This window comes from Anomalospiza imberbis, chromosome 3 (genome assembly GCF_031753505.1).
Source record: "Anomalospiza imberbis isolate Cuckoo-Finch-1a 21T00152 chromosome 3, ASM3175350v1, whole genome shotgun sequence".
Lineage (NCBI taxonomy): Eukaryota > Metazoa > Chordata > Aves > Passeriformes > Viduidae > Anomalospiza > Anomalospiza imberbis.
This window is the reverse complement of record NC_089683.1, coordinates 20,822,546-20,848,082: the sequence shown is the minus strand read 5'-3', so window position 1 is coordinate 20,848,082 and position 25,537 is coordinate 20,822,546. Positions and strand designations below refer to the sequence as shown.

At 35.6% G+C, this 25,537-nt stretch overlaps 1 protein-coding gene across 25 annotated transcripts in view; it reads right to left on the bottom strand.

The window, feature by feature from the left end:
* Nucleotides 1-25,537, bottom strand: part of DLGAP2 (DLG associated protein 2) — a 452,231-nt gene that overhangs the window by 274,233 nt on the left and 152,461 nt on the right. For 7 of the 25 annotated variants that reach the window (XM_068183588.1, XM_068183581.1, XM_068183585.1 and 4 more), the window contains one exon: nucleotides 22,491-22,662. The exons of 17 other annotated variants lie outside the window; for them this stretch is intronic. In XM_068183588.1, coding sequence (XP_068039689.1) covers nucleotides 22,491-22,548 — 58 coding nt within the window. In that variant the 5' untranslated portion in view covers nucleotides 22,549-22,662. Of the gene's footprint in view, nucleotides 1-22,490; nucleotides 22,663-25,537 lie in introns of those variants that run through there. One more of the 25 variants, XM_068183598.1, reaches the window with a different exon arrangement.

Here is a 25,537-nt window from a genome sequence, read left to right as displayed (position 1 = left end):
AACATCAGAGGCAAAATTTTAACTACCATATTAATAGCTAAATACTTTACCAGATGAGATTGCAACTAAACATTTTCAGAATATGCTGCCACTGCTTTTCCATTGAAACAAACTATTTTGAAAGATAAACTGTTCCCTAATCAATAAAATTCCTCTTGTTAATTAGAACTAGAGTTTTAACAGATGTCCACATGTTCCTGGCAGGCACTTCACAATCTATAGTTTAAAGCATTTTGCTCAATTAATTAATTGTCTTTTTCATGTTTATAACATGAAATACAAGCTTAAAGACCACAGGGAAATGATAATTAAATGATGAACACAATTATTAGTCTCTGTTGTATTGGCTATTTGCAAGAATGTAATCTCATCCCAACAGGGTTAGATGAAATCATAAAACACTTGTCTGCACTTCTAGCCTTGATGAGATTGTGATATTTATGTTCTCTTGTAACATAAACTTCTCTTAGCTGATCATGAACAACCAACCAAGACAATATGCTTTGGATTTCCACAACAGGTATTGAAGTAATATAGCACAAGGTTGTGTGGAAAACAAAAAAGAAACATTATGTTATTTATTATCTCCCTCATGGCTGGCCAACTTTTCTCTCTTATTGGAACACCTATTATTATGTTTTCTCCTGAGGACACTTCTCTCAAATGACTCCTCTCTTAATATTTATTCTCTCTGCTTCAAAATGTCAATTTTACACTATTTTTTTTCCTTTTATGTCACATTAATTCATTCTTCAAAATAATATTACAAAAAAGTGGTAACAGAAAAGCACTTTATTCTAAAATTTGATTTGTACTTTTGTTGAAAACAGACACTTTGTAGACTCCTAGTGCATTTTTACACAATAGATGTGTGGCCTAGAAAGCACAGAAAATATCTGCCTTTGTTGACAGTGAAATAACAAGACCTTTCTTTTGGTTTTTATGCTTCCAGACCCAGTCTTCCTCTTAGAATGGTTCAGTCTATTCCTGATTTTCCAGATCCATTGACATCCACTGTACCATCCTGGCACCACAAAAGTTTTAAAATGAGGGTTAATATAACTTAAAACAGATTTTTTTATGTTGTTTTAGAATGGAAACAAGAAGTTGAACCTTGATTTCCAGTGACAGCTCCTATGCTATTCACACATGGAGAAGGTAACAAGCAGCACATCTGCACATTTTGAAAAAGGTGTTAAACCTTTCTCAAGAATAACCACTGGTAAGAGTGCAACACGCCCAAAGTAAGCATTATCAGCTTTGGGTAAATATTTTAATATTCAAGCTGGATTTTGTTTCTGTGCTTTCCCTCTACTAGTGTATCCAGTCTTCCCAGCTACGTTTTTGTTCAACTTCACTTCTTCTAAATGATCTGCCATCTCTGCTGCATACTGACCGATTATTAAATCATTTATTATATATCTTTCTGTCTTACAGAGAATACTCACATTTTCAGAACTAATTAGTTTGAATCCCATCTCTGCATTTTAAGAATACCAGTTTGCTGCTGTCTGAAATAAATGAGCAATGCATCAAACTTATTTTATAGTACTTGGAAATGTACATTTGCTGCTCCACAAAAGACTGGGAAAAGTCAAGACCCATGCAAAAAGATTCCCAACACAATTTCTGCCACACACAACAGATGGTGGTAGCCAATGTATAGGGTGGTTGGAGAGCACAGAAATTAACACTGCAGAAGTAATCACTCAGGTTAGAAAGCACACGTTGGAAAGATATGTTGGTTCTATTTTTTTGGGGTATTATTTCTAATTTAAATTAATATCTACATTTATAAAGTCTTTGTAGAGATATTACTAAGCATAGTTAAAAAAAAAGACCTCAAGATCTGGTCTTGATACTTGTTTTTGCAGCACTTACAATACAGGAAGATTAAGCCCAGGGTTTATAATTAATATATATGAATAATAATATTTTATATATAAAATAATTAATAAAATATTAAAGAAACTACTTAAATTATGTACTACTACTGAACACAAGGTTTGAAGTGTGAATAGCCAACCTAATAGTCATGAAAAAAACAGGCAACATAAAATTAATTTTTAGAATTTTATAATGCTGAAGTGTTTACAGTGTTGCACAACATATATATAATGCCACAGTGACAAAATTTGCAACAGCCAGAACTGTTGCCACAGTATTAGCAAATGGTGAAGAACTCTGGAGAGACTCATCATGCCTGAATTACAGCTGAAAGTACAGCCAGGAAATGCCTTACATTACTTATCCAGTGCATGGCTGGGCAAGAAGCTGTAAAACTTTTAAATGTATGTGTGCACGTGGATAATGTGTCTAGACTTGCTCTCCAAATGTGGGAAGTCCCTTTGCTCTCCAAATGTGGGAAGTCCCTTTGCATTTCCACTGACTTCCCCATGAACCGGAGGCTCTCAGCCCCCGAGAAGCTGCATTGCCATTGCCATGACTGAGCTCATGCATACAAATCAACAATGAGCATTTGGACCTGCCTAAAGTGGTTTAATTGGATTTAATGGGACATCTCATATGCATCTAAGGATCTGGGTCTAAGTAAATAAAGATTGATTTCCAAGCAAAATTATCATGCTTGAAGTAAGAAACCTGCCATAGAAGAGGTTTACCTAAACCAATGTGAGGCCTACAACACAAGAGCAGTTGGCTATGAAGCACTAGGACAGCTGGTTCCTGCTCTAAAACAGGAATGTAAGGCTGTTCTTTGGATAAAGCAATACTTGCTCCTGGTTTTTTAACTGACAAAATAAAATATAGTATTAAGGATTTAAAAATCACTTATATTGATTAAACAATTGTGGTAATTCTGAGCTATTATTATTAATTTAGTTCATAAATTTCAGTACCATTCTGCTGAGTCACACAAATGGAAAACCTGGCCAACTGGATGGATATATGGCTCGATTAGTATACTGAGACAAAACATCCTATTATGTTTCTGCAACATAGCTTAGCTTATTGATTTGAATACATGGATTGTGCAATTCAGATAGAAGAAACAAAGACAGCAGTATTACTTGGCACAGCACACAGGCACAAGGGGCAGTGGGTAAATGGCCTGAAATACTAATTACAAGAGAGCCCCAAACTATGCCTATGGAAGAGAACACTAATGTCACCTACAGCAGTCTGAAAAAAATCGTTAGTCATTTCATACCTATTGTACCTTTATTAGACATACCTGTTTTTAAATGGGCAGTCTGGAAAAACAACTTCAATACACAAATATATCTATCAATGAATTAGATTCCACTTGGATACATACAGTCATACATGGTGAACTTCATACACTATTTATGCATTTATACAACTAACAGACTTGTTACAGTGTATGATCATCCAAAAGGAAAATCTTCATCATCACTGACAATGTACATGTGCAGATAGGAAATACTGCTTCTTTCTCTCTGATCAGCCTGTGAAATTTGTCCTTATTTCTTTAAAAGGAATGACAATTATCTCCTAGGAGGTGGCAGAAACTGCACATTTCTTTAGGAAATCCAGCAGCCTCGTTACTGCATGCCAAAGGCAGGGAAGGGCTAAGAGAGAAAAAGAGAACACACCTACATCCTGCAGCTCAAAGAGAGCCTGAATGATTGCTAAGAGCAGCAAAGGGCTGTGAGCAGAACAGGAGATAGTGACAAGGACCAATAAGCACAGCAGTGAGGAAATGACTGAAAGCAAAGATCATCCTGCAAGGTCACAGGGAGAAGGAGGTGGCTGATTTATAAACCTTGTATTTCCATTCTGCTCCATCTGGCCCCTTGGAGTTTTCTATTGCTTTTATTAATTCCAGTTCATAGTCTAAGAGAATCTGGATTTTTGAACTTCAAAGCCATTTGGATCCTCTTTGGAAAGCCCTTTATAAGGAAAAGGTTCAGGCCCCAGTCCCTCAAAGCTCTGGCAGTTTTGGCTCTTTCACAGCTCTTAGTTCTCAATGAAAGCTTAATAGAAATTACACTTTCCCACAAGAAAGATAATGTCTTTTACAAACTATAGAATAGAACCATTGGCAAGTATGACATAAAGGGCTCACTTGAGTATGTACTGTATCTCCTATGGATTTGATTTACTCAGCCTTGTGATTCTCCATTAATGTAGCTACTCTTATAAAGGAAAGAGGTGCACTAATATCGATGATATAAAAAGTCCAGGCAAAGGAAGCATAGCAAGTGTGTCAGCAGTAAACCAACTGTGAAGCACTGAAGCTGGAGTCCAAGCTGGGATAACTAATAACCCACTACCTTTAAATACAGATGCCTGTAACTGTGCCAGCAATCTGTGAAGTTGCACAGCTAGAACTGTACTGCCTTAGATGCAACTTTCTGATATGAATTCTCATTTGCAGTGTTTAGCCTTTATCCTCACACTTTTCATTTGGAGACAAGTCAAGCGGAAACCATTTGAACCATTTGAAGTACTCCCAATAAAAGCTACCATTGCTAGCATTAATCTCCAAACTTTTTTTTTTTTAAATCATTTTCTAAAGAATATTACTATGATAAAAGGGTTCAGGTTCCTCATCAGCTTTAGATGGTATGGATTACCATAAATCTTAAGTGAATTGTATTGCTGTGATGCTTGTTTAACAACTCTTCTTATTGTCAACCAGTGTAAAATGTCCTTCAAATACAAAGCACTATCTAAGAATGCTGCACATGTGCAATTCTGTGCTCTTGGAAGCTGTCAATTTAACACTAACATACTGGCAACGATAACAGAAATTAGAGAAGAAAAATATCCGTTCAGTGACAAATTCTCTTGATCTCAGTAAAGAAAATTTCCTGTCAGATAAATGCTATAGAAAACAGAAGATTTGGTCCACTGTTTTAAAGATTACTTATTTGAAAAAAGGGAAATAAAGCAATTTCCTAATACCAGGGTTTGATATTTTCAAAGCAGATAAAGCTATACTTATTCTATAAAAGAAGATGCACAGACAAGTCCCCCTGCCCAAACTTAAAAAAAAACTATTTGACTAAAGAAAGATCCTCTATGAAAACTTAATAGAATATTTTTATAAATGAATATTATAAACATTCAAACTGTGTAATACTATGAATTAGTAACTGACATATTAGCAGAAAAAAAATATTAGGCTGGATCAAGAGTTTTCTGACTTTACTAATAAGTAACTTCTCCTTTAAGTTCAAAACTTTGCAGAGTCTTTTCCAAAAATAGTCATGATTTATTCTTCTAGAGTAGCTGTGCAATTTGGGAATAAAATTGATGAAAATTAACTTTTAGAGATTTCTGGGATTTTCTCCAGATACTGAACAGGTATTCAAAAGTTTTATACTGGGGGTGAACATGAATTTACTCTGCCTCTAATTGTAAAGAGTCATTTAGAGTAAGGAACACACCAACATTCAATTTTGTTCACCTACAAAAAGACAGATTCTTCACAGCTCTTGGTGCTACTGGTCAACAACAGGAGCAGTGGTGGCAGCTACGACATCCCCAACCATATGGCAAAACTCAGCTCATGTCCATGAAGGGCCGTTATTCTATACAGTCATAGGATCATAAAGAGACAGAAAGCTCCTGTGACTAATTTTTCTTTTTTTTTTCTTAAAGACTAAATATTGCTTCAACAGATGACAGAAAATATGGCAGAGTTTTCATTTACTGTTTGCGGTTCTGCTGGCTGCGAATGTGATCTGAATTGGTAGATTTGCAAGATGGATGACAAGCAGTTTTCCTGAGTTGACAGTGGTTGTACAAAGGAATTGATCTGTTAAAGCATAAAGTTAAATTACTGGAAGATCTGTGGATATTTCTTCCCACTTTTATGTAATAATCTTTCTAGTTTTCCTCATGCCAATCTACCCACACTACATCAAGAACAATAAAGGTTTTGCCCCTACACGTCTTTCAATTTGCAAATCTTGAAAAATATCACATTTTGTTAGGCAGAGAAACCATAAGGTGAAATGCCCTCTTTTCTCTGAATTTATAAGCTTTCAATACAATAGACACCATAAAGCTTTAAGATTTTGACTCTATCTCAAAAATCTTATAAAGAGAACATATTCTGCTTGTTCATTACAAATCTCTAAGCACAGGAACAAATGATGTACATCACATATAAAGAATGGCGGATGTATGGCTCTTCAGGAGATATAGATGCACATGTTTAGCAAACTTCTGAATGGAAAATTTTAGGAATTACTGTGTGTAATTCAAGAGTGTCTTATTGAGAAATGCAAAGCCTTCAAGCAGATGTACAAGTATTGGTTGCTACCATAAGAAAACTATATGTGATACCACACAGTTTTTACAAAGCCCCTTTAGCAGGTTAATATGTCAAAGTAATGTATAACATAATTTAAAACAATTACACCCCCTTGAAGCGTACCAAGAAAAAAAATATTGTACTAAAGGGATTTTATTTTTGCTGAGTATTGAATTTTCCAACTCTTCAGTGAAAATCTTTGATGCAGAATTATAGGTTCAAAAATAATACAGTCCTTGACATCAGGAAGTGTCTTTAGAAATTACAGGTGGTCCTTATTTTCTATTTTGCATATACCAAGCACACACAACTGTATTATCTGGGTTCTTTTCAGTCCCATTTACAGATAGAAGAGAATTATAGACTAAGTCCAGTATCACACAGACCCATGGCACTTAGTATCAAACTCAGGACCTTGTATTCAAAAGCAGCAGCCCTTGATAATCAAGTGCCTGATTCTCACAAGGGCCCTTGTGTTCAGTTCAAATCAGCTCCATTTACTGGTCTGAATCCTGCAAATAACCAATGGCAAACCCGTGTTTTGGCACAGAGCTGTAGATACTGGCTGAAGGCTTCATGTTTAGAGTGCAAATACAAAGGTATCCAAAACTATGTTAAGGGTGGTTGTGTCTTCTAGACAAAATGGACAGTGCTGTGTGGTAAGTACTACTGATTATGTTATATGCCTGCAGTGGCTTATTCTCATATGAATAACTTAAAGAATAATAGACAGAGTGTGAACCACAGGAGTCCCAAGAAAACTTTGAAGGCAAGAGGGTATAATAAATTAAGAGTTTCATACTTAGATGCCTTCTGCTTCAAGTCTTCTAAAGTGCATATTCAAAATATTTGAAACTGCATCCTCACAATATGCTGTAGTTTACACCATAACTTAAAATGCTATTCAAATCCATGTCAACATATTTACTAAAGTCTTGCTAGCAAAAAATATTCTGTGTATCTAATACTGTTAATTGTGCTTACCTGATGCTTTCCCCCCTGTCATCCCCCCTGAACTGCTAAGCTAGCCCAGCCTTGGGGGACCTGCAGGGATAAGAAGCTTCAGAAACCAGGTGAGATATTCGCAGAGGCTCAGTTTACAGGTGTTTATTCCCTGGGGAGAAGGAGGAAAAAGAGGACGGACAATGGCTGTGGGGTTTTTTTTATCTAGGGTCTGGAAAGTCTGGGTTATCTGGCTCTGGGCCAATGGGGTACAAAGAGGAAGTAAGGATCGTTCTAACAGTCACAGGTATAGGGGTCTTTTAGGAGGGTGATACCATTCCACAGGGAAATGCAGCACTTACCATACTATTTGCCATTATATTTTAATAAATAAATAATGTGAAAAAATATTTCTAATGGTATCTGGTTTTAAATTAGCTCTGTAGCACTGAATGTGTTAGCAAGTAAATTCAATTCCATTATAATGAATAGAAAGGTGTGAATACTGATCTAACAGCATTTGAAACTATTTTAAATTTTTTATTATTTCTAGAATTGTCAATGTAATCTGAAATGCTTTTCTAGTTTCTAATGCAATGATATGTTTTTCATCACTACTGTAGCAAAGAAAAGAATTCCAGAGGTGGAATTTCCTTTACTGCTTGTCATGATATCCATGCAATGGCATTTCCAAAGCCAACACAACAAGCAGAACTCAAAATAATTTATTACATCTTCAATGTATTAGTTTTCACTTTAGTTTGGGTTTTTTTCCTCCCCAGAATCAACACCTACTCAATGAGTAGTTTGAGCTTTGCTTACTGTTTATATTAAATATACAGACTTTTCTAATGTTCTTGAAGAACTTGGTGGAAGTCACAGCTAGAATAAGAGAAAAAGACGTAATTGTCATTCCTGAAAATAGAGGTAGAAAGAGCCAGGAAAGAAGGGCCAGTATAACCAGAGTTTAGAGATAAACAATGCAAGGGCCAGTATAACCAGAGTTTAGAGATAAACAATACAAGCTGAGTGAAGAGCTTGTTTTATTGTATACTTGCTATACAAAATAAGGGAGCAAAGGGAGAATTCTGACTGAACGGGCAATGTGTAGCCTGCTTTTTAAGCTGTTTTTTTATGTCACTTATGAAGAAACTCAAAACAACCTGACTCACTGTAAAGACTAGGATTTCAAATGAAAGGCTTTCCTATGTTAAATATTATGGAGCTAGTTATGTAGTAAAGAATTTTGGCCTATCTACATCTAAATAGTTATTGGAAGAGTTAAATGGGCTCTTTCAGTTCATTAACAGATACAGGTATTGCTAACTACCCGAAGAGTAATAAATGGAAATATCTATATAAAGGTTTTTACTGTATTGTACGCATTTGTTTTACAATCTCCTTGAAGTATTTGATAAACTCATGACTTCCTCAAAAAAAAAAAAAAAAGAAAATCTGATAAAAATCATAAGTTCTAATAACACAAATCATGAATTTTTTTTCTCTTTACTTACTAAGCAAAGCAATATTTTGAAATGTAATATCGAAATACATTCTGGCAAAAAACCAGCACAGATATTTTAAGAACCAAACAAATTTTTGAATTAAAATATGGAAGAAGGATATTTCACCACTCCAAATTTTAGATACTTTAAACTGATGTTTTATAAGGCTCCAGAAATAAATGTTTTTCATGAATTTAAGGCATTATAATTATTGTTCCTATCCAGCAAGGTGCTGGAGGCTCATTCTGTTTCCAAAACTAATGCAGCTGGTAGGCAAAATCAGTCTGTCTGCCTAAGTGTGTACGTAATGATCATAGAAACGCAGAAGGGTGCTCTTTAAAGGTATTAGGGAAAGAACATTTTAAAATAAGTGCCTGAAGTTTCCTTAATAAATTATTGTGAATCCTGAATCTGAATATATTGTATTCACATAGACAAAAACTGGAATCTCCCTTTTCGAAAAATTTCAAGTATTGAAAAATCTATACCCAGAACAAAGCAAATCTGTGCAGTATGAATTTCTCTAGTTGCTGGTCAAACACATTAGTGTTTGGAGTCCTTTCTCTAGTTAGAACAACAACAATTCCAGGTATGTGACGCCTTAACTTTAATAAAAGAAAACCACTATCAAGCAGCAAGGAATAAGCTCTCACAAGACAAAGATCAGGTTAGGTTTCCTCCTATTTCAAAGAACTATAATTTTACAACTGAACTCCATGGAGGAGAAGAAAATCAACATGGACACAGGGATTTTCCTTTCATTGTTTCAATGCAGGACAAAGGAAGAGTAGTTGGGAAAGTGGTCTGTGTGTTATATATAACCTGAATAGAAGTCTTGAGCAAAGAGCCCTGTCAGTCTGGCTTCCTCCAGGGGCATGACATTCATTTACACAGAAGTTAACTCCTGAGACTGCATAATGTGCTAAAATGAATAAATTTATTCCCTGCCAGTGGAAGATTTTACTGTACTATTATTATCAACTAATCTTCCTCATTCATTTTACAGGTTGAAAAGACAAGTAAAAAGTGGATTTTTACAGTAAATGAAATATTTCACTGAGAAGTATTTTGACAATGCATTAACATATATATTTATTTACGTAAGCCAAACTTGTAAGAAACTTAACTAATTGCTTTTATGTCATCGCCAACATAACAGCTGAGGTGCCTACACAGCATGGATCTTTAACAGAAAAAAAAATACCATCCCTAAAGATTGTACAAATCTATGAAGCTGTTTCTGAAAATATTTTAGAAAAAAAAAGGATCTTGTTCCGACAGTTTTCCCCTGTCTGAGGGATACATGATCTGAAAACCTACAGCTGACTCAAACAGAATTCATGATTGCATATGCTCAATTTTTTGAAATGTTGAGTAAGAATGTATGAAATATACTTTTAAGCATCAGATGAAGAGTTGTTTTATTTTTGCCTTATTTTTGCAGTTTCTCTCAAACAATGTAAGAGGTCAACTCAATGCAAGAAAAATAATCATCTGAGAAAAATTCCTCAGGTGGCATGCCACTTCTTAGCACCTGATAGATTTCTACTGGAATTATTTATCTCCTAAAATAATCAATACTTGCAATCACAGAATTATTTAGGATGGAATAGACATTTAAGATCATTAAGTCCAACAGTAAATCTGACACTAAAGTCCACCATAAACCGTGGAGCCTAAGTCACTTACTGTGATCACCGAGTGCCTCTTCTAGACATCTTTTAAATACCTCCAGGGATGTTGACTCAACCACTGCCACTGGGCAGCTTTTGTTCAAATACTGGATGACCCTTTCAGTGAAGAAATTTTTCCTAAAATCTAAAGCTCCTATAGTGCAACTTGAGGCCGTTTCCTTTTGTCCTATTGTTTGTTATTTACAGATACTGATGCATACCTTCTTTAACAAAGAAAAAGGCTAACAGTGCTATTTTATGGAGCCTTTCAGCTGGAACCAGTGTCTGTGCTTTAATATCAGAATAAGTCTTCAGCTCTAAACTAACAAATAAAGAGGACGTGTGGATAATTAGGTTTGTCTTAATTGTGCTTCCTACATAATCTAAGTACACCTTGTTTTTCTGCATAAGATGAACTGTACTTCAGCAGATTAGAATTCCCATTGATTTAAGTGGGAAGGGGGGAAAGAAAAATCTATACTTTGCAAAAGCTGCAGCACTCTGTTTACCAATAATGATTTTGTTCTTAGTTTAGGAGACAAAATGTCTATTTGTCTACTGAGAAAATTCTATAAGACAACAATATCCACTTTTCACCAAAATATTAATTAGGCTTTTAGTGTCTAACTGTAGTCCCACAACATAATCAATAGATTATTTCCCAATGCTTCAACATATGCTTCAAGCATATAATTGTATATCAAGACCTACAGCTCTCTAAAGACTTGCTTATATTTCTTTGAGATTAAACTCACCCATATCATGACAGATCCAGTGGCCATGGGGAACCAGAACATTTCTCCCATATTTTAAAAAAGCCCAAATTCTCTCTCTACAAACGTGCCTTCTTTTTTTTTTTTTTTTTTTTTTTTTTTTTTTCAGACTGGGAGAAGGTCTTCAGTTTAATACTGTGTCTACTCACAAAATATGCCTTTTTTTCATGGTCTACTTCTTCTAGCCAAGATGAACATGAATGCAAAAGTCTGGTTCCATTTCCAAGCTGCACAAGATATCACTACCATTAACTCCTTTTCACTCTGCATTACAGTGCCTGTATTGGTGTAAACTGCCTTCATAGAAGTGTATGAAAGAGTCTCTATGATTACTGTGGTTTTAAGCTTTTCACTTTCCATTTTTTATTTTCTTTCCTTATGCTCTACAATTCACTATTGTATATTTATTGGTCTGGTAACAGCCTTGATGATACACAACTAATAGACAGTCAATATATATAATTTTTTTTCTATGTATTGCTTTTCATTTCAAAATTAGTCCTTAAGTTGAAAATTTACTGAAAAATGCAATTCAATTATTAAAATGCAATTATTCCTATGGCATAAAATCGTGAATATAACTAACATACTCCCCCCATTTGGGAAAAAATTAAAATTAAGTTCTGCAAGCCTCTAAGACCTTGAGGTGTGATATTTACAGCATTATGAAGTTAAGTTTCTGTAGTATGCTTGTTATTTTCTGGTTATTAATATTGGAAATTTTCTTCTGAATTTTAGACTCCTCTCTTTCACTCTCTGAAATTTTCTGTTTTCATTCTGTGCTTCTGTTGTTTAAGTACATATTTGTGCTTTGCTTCCTAATGCTTTCCAATTAGCAAAGCATTTGCTGAGCTTTCACAGTCAGTACTCTGTGATGGCAGAACCGGCTTCTGAAGATTTAGAAAGCTGAGACTACCAGTATTCAAATAACTCATTAGAAAGGGTAAAATATTTAATCACCAGCTAGCTTAAAATTTTTAATATGTATTGAAAACAATTTTGTTGCAACTGACAAGGGGCCACTAAGCTAAACTTAATTCCATTAAAACCAGCCACTATCATCATATAACAGGAATGTCTTGCACAGCTAAGTTGATAGAACCCTTTGAAGAAAATGCTGAGAGAGTGACGTGGATGGTATGCATTTTTCAAGAAGCATTTGATAAGGCTACATGTCAAAGATAATTGGTTATTGTAAGGAAACCTTACACAGAATAGAAGATATTTTAGAGAACTGAAAAGTGCATAGTTCCATGAAGACACAAACATTTTTGTCTTGATAACTGTAAACTATAAGACAAACATAAGTCTGTCAGTAGCATAGACACCACACTGGACATATGAGAACACAAAAGCCTCAATTCATGCAATTTAGTACAGTGAAATTCTGTTACATTGAAAAATATGAGTGTATATATTTATATCCAAAAATTTTAGTCAAGAAATGCATCCTATTCTGGACCATTACTGTGAATAGGAAGGAATCAATCTTTTCAACTTTATGCCAGTGCTTCTATGAAAAATAGTGTACATGGAGGTATTAATAATGAAGTTATGTCTCCTTTTTTTGTTTTTAATAAAAGGTCACTTATCTGCTGATATTTTTATTTGCTTTATTTGTTTGCTTTTCCCCTTTTGAAGTAGATAAGATAATTAGGCAGCTAGAACTGAGATGCATTTGATTTTAGAATAATCACTATAGAAAATCAGAGAAGTTTTCAGATGCCTTTGAGTAAACTGTATAAAGCGTTTTGAAAACATACCAGGGTGACAGTTCCTGAAGTGCAGTAAGAGAGATTAGATGCTTCACATGTTCTCTGAGCTATGAGTTATGATATTCAGAGCAGGTCTATCTGCTTTCAAATCAAGTACTCCTAATATCTGAAGATCTAGCACTGGTTGGCTCATATATTTCATATTCTCAGCATACACTTCCTCAAAAGCTGATGAGTCTATCATTCTTTCAGAGCAAATATATGCAAACATGAAGGGTCAGTTCAGTATTCAGAAATTGTCATCAATATTTGGTAATTATTACACTGCTGTTTAGGAATGATAAGTAATAAAAATGTAATTTATTCATAAGCATTAGAAAACCTAAACACAGCCTTTCTGCTTTTGATGAATATTGAAAAGTTAATAGTTATTCTTCACTTACACTCATATGACTAGTTTGTATATCTAACCTCTGAAATTGTTTCATAATAAGCTCTCAATAATGACAGACTCCACTGATTTACTGTCTAGAATATCCATTGACTGACTGAACCCATGATGATGAAGCAATTGTATTCCCAGCAGCATCTATGCTTATACAGCATATGCAGTAATACATCTTTGGTTTGATTTTATTCAAAACCTTATTCTGGATTCTCTTGCCTACTTTCCATATGTCTATTTTTACAAGAAATCTAGAAGCATTAACTCTATATGCTTAGTTTATCTTCTGATCCCATTAATCAGCCTTTGACTAGATGCTAGCAATCTTTCTTGGATACACTTGGTTTATGTCTGTCATAGACATCATCTTTACTTGGGGTTGTTTAAAGAATATTTTACAATGATATTATTTTAAAGCTATGCCCTGGTTATTCTGTAGTTGAATGCTGATAAGGTTGGAATGACACATGACTAATCTCCAGATTAAAAGTCATTTACTAACCATTATATTCCAGGGATCTTCTACTTCAATTTTTGCACCAATATAGTATAAAAATTCTAAAGAGTAGACCAACAAGGACATATTTAAACAGCAGGGAGAGCATGAAAAGAATGAAAGCTTCATCTTATGCTTATAAGTTTACTTCATACAGTCTTGATAGCTTTGACAGCTTTTACTGTTCTATCAAGTTTCTGCCATATGACTGTTTTTGAAGCATTTGAAGCATCTGCTTTTTAGCAAAATATGCTAAAAAGCATTGGAAAGCCTCCTCCATGTTCAAGCTTCCCACTCTTATAGATAACTCCTATTTTTTCATGGCTAGAATGAGCTTTTTTTCTGTTTGTTTCCATGGACCTTTTTACATTAACACCTCAATTTATAAAGGAACCAATGGAAAATGTCCACCTGAAGAAAATCAGCTTCGCAGATTAGGAAAAAAATGAAAGCTACTGAGGGTGTGGAGAAGCAAAACTTTTTCTATTACAGACTTCAAACATACTGTATAACAGCTTAAAAAACCCTGTCTGGTGGTGGCAACCATAACTAAAAGGCCATATAAAGATACTCCTCAAAAAACCACAAGACAGTATGGTTTGTTAGTTTATCATCTTAACTACTCACCTCACCTACTTTGGCAAAGTTCAGAAGTTTCAGTAAGATGCAAGTTAACCCAATATGAACAGGAGAAATTATAGTCTAGATAAATGAACCTTGTTATGATATGGCAGCCCTTACCATCCTGACCTTGTATCTTCAGCATGAAGTTTAACATTTGCTTAGACCCAAAAACATTTAAATTCCAGTACTTCAGTATTTAATTACAATCCCAGCTGGAGTCAGTACATCCACAGTGGGATGCAATAACATATAGGACATATCCATCATAAACTGTTGCTCAGTGATTCCATATGACAGACTCAAAACAAAAGTGTTCTCATACAAAAACATTATATTCAAAGCAATAGTTTACTAGATGTATTAATAGAATTAATTTATGATAATTTGATCTAATTCAATCATTTTAGGTGCTTGGCTTTATAAAACAGCACAAAATTGATTTTGCTGGCTTTCCTGATTTCAATAAGGAAACAAGATTTTCAGAATGTTTGTGAATGAGTCAGAATACATCTGATATTAATACAAGTACACCTGCAAACATAAACACACAAAAATATCAAAACCTTCCTTGTGATCTCATTTATATTATCTAAGTAATTAATCAGTCAGACAAGGCATGCATGAAAAGAACTTCTATTATAATCACTGGCAGTAGCACAGTGACAGAAACATCACATTCAGGAAAACAGGATGAACACAACTATCATAACTTGTGCAGTGAAGTGAAAGAGATAAATCCAACACAAAAATATACTCATGTCCCTAAGAATTAAACTAAAACAATACTTGTAGTGGAAGAGAGTACCTCAGCTTTAGATCTTAAACCATTCTAGTTTCCAGAGATTTCTGTCTAATAATAGCCTTACATATTTTTGCCACTCTAAATTGCTGTTAGAGAGCAACAGTCATTTTCCTTATACCTGAGATCAGGAGAGTATTAACATTCAATGGATTTTTTTCTTCTTTTTTTTAACTCACATCTTACCTTTCCATTCAGAAAGTTTTGTAGAGTGCCATGAGTATTTTGGTTATTGCAGTTATCAAGAATATTCATCTCTTAGAGAGTTTCAGTTCTTTACACCTTACATTGAATATTTCCTTAAAATGGAAGCTGAAAATATTCCCTCTCTCTACAGCAATTGGAGAGAGACAGAGATAAATCTCTCTCAGAGACAGTAAAAGCAGGTATTTCCTTTGCCTCCTTAAGTAATACTCTGAAAGTTACCTGCAATAAATATTGGCTAATCTCTATCTTCCCCTCATTGTGTAAATAGGATTATCAAATTCTTATTCAAATAATAATAATAATTTAAAAATTATCTGTTGAGTAAAGTCATTTACAGACAGCAATCAAACCCATTCAATTTCATACTCAAAACAGTTTCATACTCAACCAGAGTTTCATGCTCACAGATTCCCGGATTATGATATAATGGCTGAAAGCCATCCACATATGTGAAATAATATTCAGCACTACCCTGATGAAAACATTGGCAACCTCTAAAACTCTCACAGAAATAAAAGAAATCATGCTGGATATCTAACCTTTGAACTATATATAGCTCTGTAGAATGATATGAGCCTGTGAATTACAGTAACAAATCCTGTTGGCTGTTTTTCATAATAGATGGTGAAAAAAGAGGTTATTGTCATGATAACATCTGTGATTCGGAATAGATTTCCACAGCAAAATGTATTACAAGTGGGCACCAGAGGACAGTCAAAGTCTTCACTCATTTATAGATATTAAATTTTTTTAACTTATGTACTGGGGCTGCCTTAATGCTCTTCTCTAGTTATCATCCTGGATCACGACGGGGGGAACTTCCTGGGTCATGGGCCACACCTGAAGGTTTTTGCCCTAGATGTCCATGGACATACACACATCCATATGTACTTCCAAGAGAGAATGAGCACTCCACCCCCTTGCAGCAAGATGTATTACTGATTAAAGAATGGTGATATAGTCAATTTCTAACAAAGCTGCTGCAACTATCTCACTTCTAAATTATTCTGAAACAAAGGAGGAGAACACTGCTGAAGTACAAAATTACACAGTACTTAATTTCTTGTTATTCAGTCTTGTTAGCTAGTTGGTTTAGAGTGGCATTGAATTTGAATTCAGCTGAGTGTCCTGGACCCATTGAAACTGTACAGAGAGCACTTTGAAAGGGAAAAAATTGACCTCTCTTTTCAAGGGTACAGCGAGGTAAGCAAAGAATCAAGTTCAGACTTTTCCTCCTACATAATTTCTACTAATTCCAGATTGGTATGTTTTTGAAAGTGTATTGATCCAGATTTAAAGAATAGACTAACAACAAAAATGATATTGTTTCTTAGCTGTTCCTCTCTTTGTTTTGTAAACAATGCAGTGTTCTGCAGTTTACAAATTAATAACTGCCCCTCAGTTAGACTCTTCTCAGAAGATCAACTGACAGTAAAGGAGGCACAAATTGAAATAGAGGAAACTGATAAAACATTGGATTAATTCCCCAGAGAGTTTGTGCAGTCCCCATTCTTGGTGACAAAACCCAACTGACATGGACAGTGTCGTGTCCATGACTTTCAGCTGGTGGGCTCTGACTGGAAAATCTCTAGGGATGTCTTCCAAAGTCAGCTATTTCTGTTATTCTATGAAATAATTCCACCTTAAGACATCTGCTGAACATGCACTTTCAGCATAAAAGCTCAAATCATGACTGCATTCCCAGAAGAAAACTGAGCAGCTAGGAGCTCAAAGACACCTTTGACACTGGAGGTCAGTACAGTATTTCTTGCCTGATAATCTTAGACTTTACTCTAGGCCAAAGCTGGTGTTACCATTGCATTCCTAGGGCAAATGCTGGCATAAAAAATCCCATTTAGACAATCTCTTTAAATAAACATAGTAATAATATAGCAATCTGATATTGAGTGTCTATTTTCTCCTTAAGATGGTCATCAACTGAAGATTCAGTTTCCCTCTTCTCTTGCCTGATCTGTTGCTGACTGAATGTCACTTGGAGTGAGGTAAATGGCCAGTTTTTCAAAGAGCCCAGCTTGGTACAAAGGGTTCAGGGGCCACTTAATCATCAGAAAGCTGTTTTGGTACTGATTTATTATTGAATTTATAGAATACTAAACTAATAGTGAATAAGATGTTTTTCCATCAGAATATTTTTCTGATGCTGCACCACACCGTTTACCTCTGCAGATGCAGTTTGTGGTTTTTTCTAGCCGACCTGAGAATGATTAGACACACTGAAGGGGAAGGAAACTACCCCAGAATTCAACTCCTTCCTAATTTCAGGCAACCAATACTGCCTCACTGATTCAAACCAAGAGCAGATTCCTTCACCATACTTGATAAGCTGTGTTGTAAGAGAAATCAGAAGCAGAGCTTCTTTCAGATCCATCTCTCCCTTGCCCATTAGCTCAGTTTACAGTGCCAATCACTTTCCTGACCATGTATAGCTCACAAGAGCTCACGAGAGCGTGAGATGTGAGGAAAATTTCCTTTCCTTACATCTTGAATGGCCATAAAAGTCAGGATATATATTTTTCATTAATCATTTAATATTGATTGGTAAGTTAGACTGTCCAAACCACAAAAAAAAAAATACTTTTCCTCATATATGGAAGTCATTGGCTATCTAAATGCATAAACGCGCTTGGATACATTAAAGCACTTATTTAAAACACTTGTCATTTCATTTGCTGAGAAATTTGGCAAAACTTGTCTCAATTTTTGTGCTAAAACAGCTTCTTCCTTGACTTCAGAAACAACTATTCTGTAAAAATAAAAACTATTAATAAAATTTGAAGAGGTAATAAAGTTTTAAGTATTTCTTGCTTCCCCTTCTATTTTAAATTATTTCAAGGATAAAGTCCTATAACCAGGAAGCATAGAAGTCCCAAGAGTGGAACCCAAAAGGCTCGAGAAATGCCAGACAGGAAGCCACCCATGGCATTGGTTTTGAACAAGGCACAAGAATGCATCTGAATGTGCAAGAATGAGAAGAAAAACCTAGTGAGGATTGGACACTTCTAATATACTTTGTCATACAGCAATATTTAAATAATATATCTGGACATGAAAATGAATGTGTTACAGGGACCTGATTTTATTTACATTTATATGTGGCATTTAGGGACATGGTTTAGAGGGAGACCTGTCTGTTTTAGGTCTACAGTTGGCCTCAATGAACTTAAAGGTCATTTCCAACCTAAATGATTCTGATTCTCTTTCTGTCTGTGTTCATAGCAGTGATAAAAATTAAGAGGATGAAGCTCACATTGGAATTTTGTGCACTTATAACAATTGCTGTGACTACATGCAGAGTGTCCTTGATGAAAAAGGTACTACTGGGGAAAGAAGGGCCACCTCAGAAGACGGAGGCATTCCCTAGAGGGATAGAAATAATTGTGGAAGATAAAAGACCTTTTTAGTTGGCTTTTTCTTTGTGTGGTGTTTTGCATAGAGCACATCAGATGTAGGAAAATAGTAAAAATCAAAGCCTTTCTTTATCCAATCTATTTAGCATTTAATCATTTCTGCTTTAGGTGAAGTGTCATCTACTGTGCCTTCTGCATGGTAGACATGAAGAGCAACTACTGGGGCTGTCCTCTGCCAGCTTAGATCACTTTCTAAGAGGAAAAGGGTTTGCCTTCAGTTCTTTTCCACATTCTCACACATATTTATCTATATTTTTAAACCTAGGGACAATGGAGGAATACACACTGTGCAGAAAAAGCAAAAGCATCTAGAGATGCTTAATGCAAGGCACACTTAGCTGGGGCACAACTTGAGAGAAGGGAAAAGGACAGCATTTGGCCAAAACAGGTATTGTGCTATGATAAAGCCTTTAGTATTTACAGTTACCAGCAGAACTGTTGATAAAAATCAAGTCAAAGAGTCCTTAAAAAGCTGACACCATTTTGTTCCCATTCCATTTGATCCAGCTGCAGCTGGGTGAATACTGCATTGAATGAGTTGTTGAGGTGTTACCAAGACTTCTCCTGTTTAAGTCAGAGAGGTATTCCCTATCTCAAAAGGACAATCCGTGAATATAGCAAAGCTCATGGTAGCACATGATAGAAGACTGCCTTTGTTGTTTATTACCCCATCTTGCTATTAGTTGGCTAGATTCAACCTGTTTGGACACTTGAAGAAATCCTCAGATAAGCTGTATCAAAGGCAGTTTTTCTTCCTGAAGTGCTGCCATGCACAGCTTTATTAATGCCAGCCAGAATTTCTTCATGACACTCTTGCCTTATATCTGTTGTGAAGCGAATCTGATGGAACATACCTGGTAGCTGGTGCACTAATGCCAACACATCAATTCCTATGGATAGCTGCTAGTTTCTAAGTAAATGGCTCATTTTTACATAGGGTGTTTTTAGCAATCTGGATTGTTCCTCTACTTCTCTTCTGTTGCATTAGCAATGAGCAAAGGCATCTGACTTTGAGAAAATGCCCAAACTATTTTCTCTATTTCTATATAGAATCTATTTTAAATATTTATGTTCCTTCTAGTCTCATACTAAACTAAACTGTATCAGCTTAAAAGGGTTCCCTTACTGTTCAAAGCAGCCACAAATGAGAAAGAACAGGAACACATGGCAGGTACTGGTAAGGATATAGTTATGATTAATTCATTGGTTGGATAATTTTGTCTGGTGATGGAGTTATGATTAAATAGCCATATTAATTATTTGTTTAAGAATTTGGTTAAAATATAGGTCATGGTTTCCAGATGTCTGAGGAAAATGCTTTCCATTAATCTATACAGAACAAAATAAAGACTGCAAGAGTCATCAGCTTCCAGTCTGTTCTAAAGCACAATTTCTGTCTTGCCTTTTATTTCTGTTGAGACAGCTCACGGCTTAAAATAACACAGGTGCCTTGGGATGCTTTATTCCCATTTACCCTCATAGGTGTCCAAGGCCTTTTGGAAGTTTGAAGGAATTGTGATATGAAAGTATCTGAGTAATGTAGGAGCACCCCTGCTACTTTCAGGGGTCTGCAACTGCAGCTGCTGGCTACCTGCCTGCCAGGCTGTGTTTTCATTCCACTCACTCTTCAGCTACCAGCCAGCTCTCCCTGCCTACCCCTCACAGCACTTGTTGCTCAGCCATCTCCATCTTTTTGTTTGCCTCAATGCCACCATTGCATCCACTAAACAGCTTGTTTTTTTTTTTTTCCCAAGTTTTCCTTTCCTACTGCCCTTCTTAATATCTAGCTTCATGCACAATTCAGAACAATTTTGAAAGTGATGTCGAACTCTTTTCTCTAATATGCAGAGCAGAGTTGGATTATATGAAGTCTAGTAGGAGTTTCTGGTTTAATTCACTGGCTTTAGATTCAGAGCAGAATTAGGCCATTCGATGCTAAATTCTCAGGATGTGTTTGAATAAAAATAGTACAAATACTGTGGCATTCAAACTCTTCATCCATAATATATTCATCTTGAAGTGCACAGCTGCCATGCCTATATTTATGTAACTGTTATCTGTAGAAATAGTTAAGTATTCAGTTCAACTTTGAAAAAAATATTTAGAGAAGTTAAGGAAGGCTAAGTGGTGAGCACAAGCAAAAGGGATAGTCATTAGACATATATGTCTTCAGAAGGCAGCAAATGACTAACATTTTCATCTGAATCACTAAATATACATAACAGAGATAGAAAATGTACACAGAGGAGCAATATTGTTTAGACGTTTGGAGAAGTGAGGAACCTAAGCAGCGCAACTTTTCTGCTAATAAGCAGACAGCTTAAGGGGGCAATGATAAGCATTCACTTTTCACAGTCAAAACACTTGAGGCAATCCATAAAATACTCAAACACAAGGCTTAAACCAAAGACAATGTAATTAATTTATATAACCTATTTCCATAACATTTTTGAAATCAATAGTGTAAACATGTTAAAAAACAAGACCAGATAAAACCATGAACAACTGAGACATCAGAAGCTTTAAACACAGTATGACCTCCAGCTTGCGAGGACCAAACACAACAGAAGCTGGGTATGGATCAGACAGGAAGGTGGCAGCATTCCCTACAAACCCCATCTCCTGTATTGTTTTTCACTATCAGCTACTGAGAGCTTTTGTCTCTCCCATTTTGGCAGCTGTCTTTCACTTGCCCTACACTGTTCCCAGCCTTCACAAATAAAAATGCTGCAAGTGACCTGGTCTATGTATACAGTAGGTGCTGAGGGCTACAGGAATGTCTCAGCCCTCCTGCTCTACACAGCTGGTACAGCTATGCAGAACGTCCTTACACCCGCCCCTACGTTTTCTAGATTTCTTCTTCCTTCCTTTCTAAACTTAACTGTGCAAAGTCTTTGGTGCAGCAATACAAACACAGTCATATTAATCACCAATATTTTGTATAGTTTATATAATATAGTTTATTCTGTTGCATCTCTGGCAGGCTCTTGGCAGTATAGCAACAAACATCCCAGTAATAAATGAGCTTTTGAGCGCACCAAGCTTTACTATTCAGCAGCTGGCATGTGGTCCCTGATCAAAACTTAATGTATACGACCCTTGCATAGGCAACACACCAACCAGCATTAACAGCAGCAACACTAATAAAAATATAAGGCATTGCTCTGACCTCAGTTTAAGAACACAGGTCAACTATCTTCCTAACTATACCAAAATCTATTACTTCAGGGGCTCTTTTCCTAAGCTACACTAAGACACTACTGAATTGCAGTGAGTTAGGTAAGTAGGAGCACAATGCCCATTAAGCCTCCATAAACAATTAACTTTAGCAGCTGAGCTCTACAACAAAACAACCTGTCTGCTGCCATGGGATGTTGTTTCACTTCATGTAGGTCACTGGTGAGGTAATAGACAGTTTTACCCAGCAACAGCAGAAAAGTAGCAAAATACCAGCACAACACATCCTTTGATAGGTTTAATAAAAATATAGATCAAGTTTATAGCAGAAGAAATTGAAAAAAAAGCAATTACCTCACTTAAATGTATTTCAAATGTTTGTAAAAAATGCAGAATTTTACTGCTAAAAATACCCCAACAAAACATACATTCAATGTAAAAAAAATGCCTTAAACTTACCTCTTAGTTTACACTGATTTAATATATTTTTTCTTCTACTTTTCAACTTTCCTTGCATCTTGGGAATATAGTGGTTTTCTCCACCCGTTTCCTTCCTCTCACCTCCTCCCCCTCCAATCTGGCCTCCTTTCCTTCCTTGGAGGTTTTTAAGCTTTAATTTGAGAGTGTAAAGCTGAAAAATATTTGATACAATTTTTTTTTTTAATTAGAGAATTGAGCTCCTCACCATGGTTGAAGCATTTCTGGGAACAGCACCAAAAAGCTGGAAGCTACTGCACTGAGTAGCCACAGCTTATCTCTTAAAATTATCACTCATTTATTTTTCCCAGACAACTAATGTTTCAGCATTTTACTTACAGACATGACTGCAGTTTAGGAAACTAGAAATGAGTCTGAGTCTCTTTGTTCAATTTTGGAACGTGAAAACTAGATTCCCAAATTCCAGCGTGGGCCCATCTCCAGCTGGAACAGGAACAAGACTCACCAAGTGGGATTTGACAATGTATGAGCTGAGGCTTAAGTTAGTCACATTTTAAATGAGCTCAGAAGGGTATTGATGATTATATGTTCCAACTGGAGGAGGTAGTTGTCAGTCTGCCTGCAGTGTGCATGTCACCACACTGGGGAAGGGGAAATATTTTAGAGCTTGTGTGGGATTGGGCTTGATGAATGGAGCACTTGGGAAGTCTCCTCTCCTATAATTTGGATATTGTTGGGGAAGGGGGGAAAAAAGTATAGGTTAGATATAATCTTCAGGAACTCTGTAACATGCATTCACAATGAGGGGTGTTGAATAGACTTGGCATTTCTGTATGCAAGTGAGTGGAAGCCTACAGCCTGTTTTAGGTTTCCATTAATTGGCACTTAATTTGCTTTACAGATTGTATGTATATTTTTTTAATCTTCATTTGATATGGCTAGAGATTGCTTTCATCTAATAAAGAATATTTTCCTGATAAGGTATCAAATCTGTGGTAATGCTAAATAAGTCATATCTTTTGTAAATGCTTACACATTTCAGGTATGTAGATAACAGTAGTCTTCTTCTCCATTCCTTTTTTGTTCATTCATTACATTTGTCTTTCCTCTTACATTACCCCTGCTTGAACAACAGCAAATTGCTCCTACAATCCACTTATTTGTGTGAAACTCAGCAATTACATGTCTAGTCTTTTACACAATCTATCTGCACATTCTTTCAAAGACAGTATTTCCCTTTTAGACATTATACTGACTACAAAGTGGACCTTTCACAACCAGAAAATAAAATATTTTAGTGTAATTGAATGTGTATATTTTTATGTATTTAGTGAATATATATTAGGCATATAAAATTAGTTCTGAACTAGTTTATCACAGATGCATTAGCTTCTCATTTGTCTCAATCAGAATATGATACATTCATAACTCCTTCTGCTCGTGTTTCTAACCTCTAAGTATCGTTTATTTTCTGTTTCCTGCTGTTTACATCATCTGCTGACTTCATTAACATGCTGTTCACTTGCTTTCTTTAATACTATTAATGAAACTGTTAAATAAGGCTGAAACAGAGACTAATCATTATAGCAGCACATCGGACAACTGGAATGTGTCATCAGCCAAGGTTTCTGCAGCAAGGTCTAAAAGTCCATTTGTCAAAATCCTTCCTTTTAATTTGTTTCACTAAGTTATTTTTTCAATTGACTGATGTTTAATTGTGGCATTACCAGAAAGCCATTTGTGAAACCTTGGTATAGAAAATCTGACTGCTTATATATTTGCTTTTGTCTAAGCCAAACCCACTGGAAAGCTTGTATTTGCTTCAGAATGGGTTTTGAACTACTTACTATAGCTCTCCTTTCTATTTACCTCTTCATACTCACTATTTCATACCATAGTTTACCCTTACAGATTTGAGATCCTTGAATTAACTCCATGCAATTGACAAAACAATTAGGTTGCTTTAAGGCTGTGCAGCAGTGTATGTGATAACAAACAAATAATATTAAATAGAAGATAATATTATTTACATAAATAGACACACAGTGAGAATATATGTGAATCCAACACAGACACAAACAATTCCAAATATATTTCCAGCATAACTAAGGGAAGCATGAGAGGTGTCTGTTAAACATCAAAAAGCATAAACAGAGAAGGAAAAAAACTATTTTACCTGCATAGTTACTGGTGACCTGCAAACACACTAACTGAGAATAAATTAGGCTAGAAGTGAGAAGGTAAATAACAACCATCAGGAATGTGAGCTTTCAGATAAGTCTTCCAGTTCATGTAGCCAAGGCAATGCCTCTAATATAAAGCTGGCTTGGTTCTCAGAAGGAGTTGTCAAGTGGTTGCTTGAAAAGGCAGCTGTCCCTGATCTCAGACATGGTGGCCCTATCTGCCTTCCAGCTCTGCAAGCATGACAGTGAATACCAACAATTCTTAACCCCTAACTTTGTCTTTGAAATTACTGATTCACATTTTCTTTGTACTGAAAGTCTGGAATAAATACTGCTCAGTATTGATGAACCTCAATTGCCTCATGAAATCTAAAATAAGAAAATGCAATTATTAATCTTCAGTACTAAGAAGATATGAGCTGCTGAATTTTTAAGTGTCAAATTTTGGCCTCTAAAAAATTAGTTTCCATTAAGTATACATGGGGGAAAGCTTCACAAGCAAGGGCACTCTTGAAGACAGTGGATTCTGGCATTGACTGAGTCTTTGTTAAAAAGCTCAAGTTCACTACTCCTGACATACAGCAAATACATCAGGGTCTGCTGCCTCCCCAGTAGTATCAACACAGACCTGGGAAAATGGATATAATCTAGCCCAAAAGAACACAGCTTTGACATTTTTTCTTCTTTTGGGGACAAAAACCACAGAAATCTCTCATGGCTTTGAAAAGATTGAAAATATTTGAATTCAGGTCCCCAGAACTATTTTGAATTTGAGAAGTGACAGAGCTGACAGAAAAGGACAATCAGGCATTTTTGTAATCATAGTATTTTAAGTATATAGGTAATTTCATTTTGAGGCTTTCAGAAAAGACTTGCGGACATTCA